Genomic DNA, 3,668 nt, shown 5'->3' with positions numbered 1-3,668 from the left:
GCTGTCCCACACACATTCAACACGAATCACACACTGAACTGAGCGACCTGTCTGAGCGGCATGCATACAGAAAGGAAGAGTAAGAACACAACCTGACCGAACCCACAACAACAACAACAGAATTTTAAGGCTATGCATAAAACAAAATGAAGCAACATCTTTAAAGCTAGGTAGCAAGTAGCATTTGTGAAACATAAGGCTTGAGGCTTATTGATTCTTCAGAACAGGTTTATTTGCTTTTCCTTCTTAAACACCAATGTACCATTTTTCTTCCTTCTCTTGAACAGGGATTTCACTTCCTCCTTGGCAGGGGCATTTAACTCAGGGAGGTTATGTTGGAGCGGCCTCCCGGGGGTGCGACAATGCGCTTGCTCGCTGAGCGAACACCTTCATCAACCTGAGTACCTGGGAGAGGACAAGAAAGCACAAAGAGACGGGAGAAAGCAAAGTTAAGAGCATTTTCTTCACAGGACTGAGCAGTCAGGCAGCCTGGGGTCTTGCTTCAGGGTCTCCCGAGGCTGTTACAGCACCCTGCTCCCCCTCCAACCCCAGTAACCACCCCGAGAGCAGCAGTGGCTTGAATGTCTCTGTAGATGCTCCTTCGTGAACAGACCCACGGCACAAGAGCAGGGTCTGGTGCTCCACTGCCACGTCCGTGGCCACAGTCCTCCTTGCCTCCACTGCAAGATGCAGTGGGGTGGAGGACCAGCTCCGGCCATGTCCTTTAAGGGACACACTGGGTCTCATCTTGCCATGCTCCACTCTGTGCTCAGCTTGCCCCAGGCCATTTCCCAGCTGCCCCCCACCCCAGGCCAGTGGCTGGGACAGGGTGGCCAGTGGTTCTGCGCTCTCCCAGCCCAGTCACCACGTGTTCACCTGACAGGCTGAATCCAGACTGATGGAGGTTCCTGACGGGGGGTGTCTGCCGTGTGGGGGACCCCCTGGTTGACCCCGCAGGGGTTCCCCCCTTAGGGGTGGTGGTCAGGTCAAACACGGGTCCATCATACATGCCCCGGGGCACAGCATGCATCTCTGCCATCTGTCACCAGAGAGAAAAGGACAGTGACACTTCTCTGCTCCCAGGAAGCATTCTGCCCTGTCAGCGTCCTTGGCTCCCCAGTTCCACCGCAGAGGCAATTCACACTGTCATCCCCATGCCCCTCCATCCTGCGTGCCCAAGACCTCCCTGCCACGTTCAGGCCTGGCACAGCCCCACCACCCACCTCCTGTGGGACAGCCTCCCCTCACTCCCACCCTGAAAAGCGTGCACAGCACGGTGCACAGGTTTATGCCGCATGGATGGGGAAGGAGAAGGCCATTTTGCCCAGTCTCCTTGTTTTTAACTCAGCACTTCCTTCCAGACTCCTGCTGCAGCAGGAGAGCAACAAGGGTTGGCATCACCCACTGTTGAGCCAGGCGAGCACCTGCCTCCAGTGGTGGCACACCATCAACAGTAATGGTAAAGCTCCCTACCCAAGCCCTAACTATCCCAACATACCAGTTTGCAGCAGGGTCCAGCAAGATCAGCAGAGGAAAAACAATCAGTTATTAGGGAAAAGGGCAATTTAGGCTAACAGTGTCCCAACTCTGTCTCCTGATATCCCCGTCTCCCCACCTTCCTCCTGGTTTTGATGCGCTTGTAGACATAATCAGGGAAAGGGCTGCTGGGCAGGAAGCGTCCAGTCCCCTGAGTCACATGCAGGTTGCCATCCTCCAGCGTGATCTTCCCCTGGCATATGACAACCAGCGGGGCCCCACGTAGCTCCATCCCTTCAAAGATGTTGTATTCAGCTGCCTGCAGCAAACAGGGGATGACGGTCAGTAGGGACATGAGCACTGCCTGCCCACACAGGGCTGTTTAGTCCCCACACCTCGCTGCTGAAGTCACCAGTGCAGGGAGAGGACACCTGCAACAGCCTTGCCTGCCCCAGAGGCCTTCTTTAGTTCACCAGTCCACCTTGCTAAGAACCCACCAGAGCTCCCAACATGAACCAGGACCTGCTGCTTTGGAGCTCGGTGTGAGCAAGGACTCCAGCAACAGAGGGGGGCAGGACCTAGGCTTGAGGTAAGGCATGAACAAAGCGAACTGGCAAAGCCTGTAAAAATTTGTACCTGGAAGAGGAATCCAGATAAGGAGAAATGTGTGTCCTTACACCTGCATGGGCCAGGCTCAGGAGAGCAACAGAGCAAGGTGAGAAAAGCCCTGTGCACAGAGCCCAGGGCTCACAGACATCCTACCCCACAGTCACAGCTGGCATCACCCGGAGTCTGGACTCAGTTCCTCCTCCTCAGAGCCCAGCACAGCAGCGCCAAGCTCCCAGCAGCCAGGAAGCCTTTATGCAGTGCTACTCACACCCCACCCTCCAGCATTCCCACTGAGGAGCACAGGGCTTACAGACTGATGGGTTTTTGCCGTGACGATCTTCACTGCATCAGGGTCCCATATAACCAGATCGCCGTCTGAGCCCACTGCTATTCTCCCTTTCCGTGGGTACAGGTTGAAGATTTTTGCAGCGTTAGTGCTCGTCACAGCCACAAACTGGTTTTCATCCATCTTTCCTGTGGCCTGCTCAGACACAAAGAGAACTAAGCGCTCTTTTGGGACAGTAAGAGCCCCAGGAAGCACCAGACTCACTCCCACACAAGCCACTGGCCGGCTAGGCCCAAATGGCTGCAGCTGATCTTACTATTGGCACCAGACAGACTGAAAACCGGTGGCACAGTCACAGCTCCCGACTGTCCACCCTGAACTCGCACAGCTGCCTCTCCTGCTCTGGTTTGTTTTGACTCTCAAAGCCAGAGGGGAGGCAGGCAGCTGGGCGCCCAGCTCTGCGGAGGCGAGAACACGGGCGCCTGTCGACCCTGCCCGCTCTGCCCTCTCCCTGTCATGACTTACCACTGCCTTGTCCCAGATGACAGACATTCGTTCCTCTATGCCGTTGGTCCCTTCTGGTATTGCCGTGAAGTTGTCTTTTCCAATTGCTTTCTGTGCAGTGCTGAATGTACAGTGGGCACTTCCCGAAACCTGCAGGTCACCACTGAGGGGTGGTGGTAACAAAAGCATCATCAGCCATTTTGCAGTCAGACAACAGCAGGGACACGAGGGACATGGATCTCCTCTGGGCACAGGCAGCCTCTGGCTCAACCCTGTTTTACTCTGCACCCCTGCTTCTACGGTCCCTCAGTCTGCAGACTTCCACCCGACCCAGCCCCTGCAGCAGCCACATCACCGGCAGGCATGGGGGCAAGAGCTCTGCCATGGCACACTGCCCACCTGGGGCATGGACAGCGTCCTGCACACAAGAGGAGTCAACAGCTCAGCTCCCTTGGAAGACACCCTGGGGAACAGGGCAGCCTTTCTGTCAAGCCAAAAGATGTCCTTCCACACCAGATTCCACTTGCACTAACACAAAGGGAAAAGACACCTCAGGTCTGCTTAGGAGAGCAGCCTTTCTGCCACACAGAGAGAAAGAGGTCTCTCCACCCAAGGACTGTCTCCCACAGCCAGCCCTTCCATTGTGTACTGCCAGCTCCTGCACCGCGAGGGGGAAGTGCAGCCCTCCCCTGCCCCATGGGGAGCCAGCTTCCTAATCTCCACTAGATTTGTCCTGGTGGAAGAAAACAAGCAATCTGGCTCAGCCAGAGCCTCACAGCCTCTCCTCCTGCTG

At 55.9% G+C, this 3,668-nt stretch overlaps 1 protein-coding gene across 1 annotated transcript in view; it reads right to left on the bottom strand.

Annotated features, from left to right (window-relative positions):
- Positions 1 to 4: 4 nt before the first annotated feature.
- LOC104531478 (dihydropyrimidinase-related protein 3) overlaps positions 5 to 3,668 on the bottom strand; it is a gene marked incomplete at its 5' end in the record, with an annotated part of 9,589 nt that continues 5,925 nt past the window's right edge. The window contains 5 exons of the mRNA XM_010176368.1: positions 5 to 405; positions 877 to 1,039; positions 1,616 to 1,795; positions 2,396 to 2,566; positions 2,897 to 3,038. Of these exons, the coding sequence (XP_010174670.1) occupies positions 317 to 405; positions 877 to 1,039; positions 1,616 to 1,795; positions 2,396 to 2,566; positions 2,897 to 3,038 (745 nt within the window). The remainder of the gene's footprint in view (positions 406 to 876; positions 1,040 to 1,615; positions 1,796 to 2,395; positions 2,567 to 2,896; positions 3,039 to 3,668) is intronic.

Source organism: Antrostomus carolinensis, unplaced genomic scaffold, assembly GCF_000700745.2.
Source record: "Antrostomus carolinensis isolate BGI_N321 unplaced genomic scaffold, ASM70074v2 scaffold27009, whole genome shotgun sequence".
Lineage (NCBI taxonomy): Eukaryota > Metazoa > Chordata > Aves > Caprimulgiformes > Caprimulgidae > Antrostomus > Antrostomus carolinensis.
The sequence above is the reverse complement of the archived record's forward strand: the minus strand, read 5'-3'. Positions and strand labels throughout refer to the sequence as shown.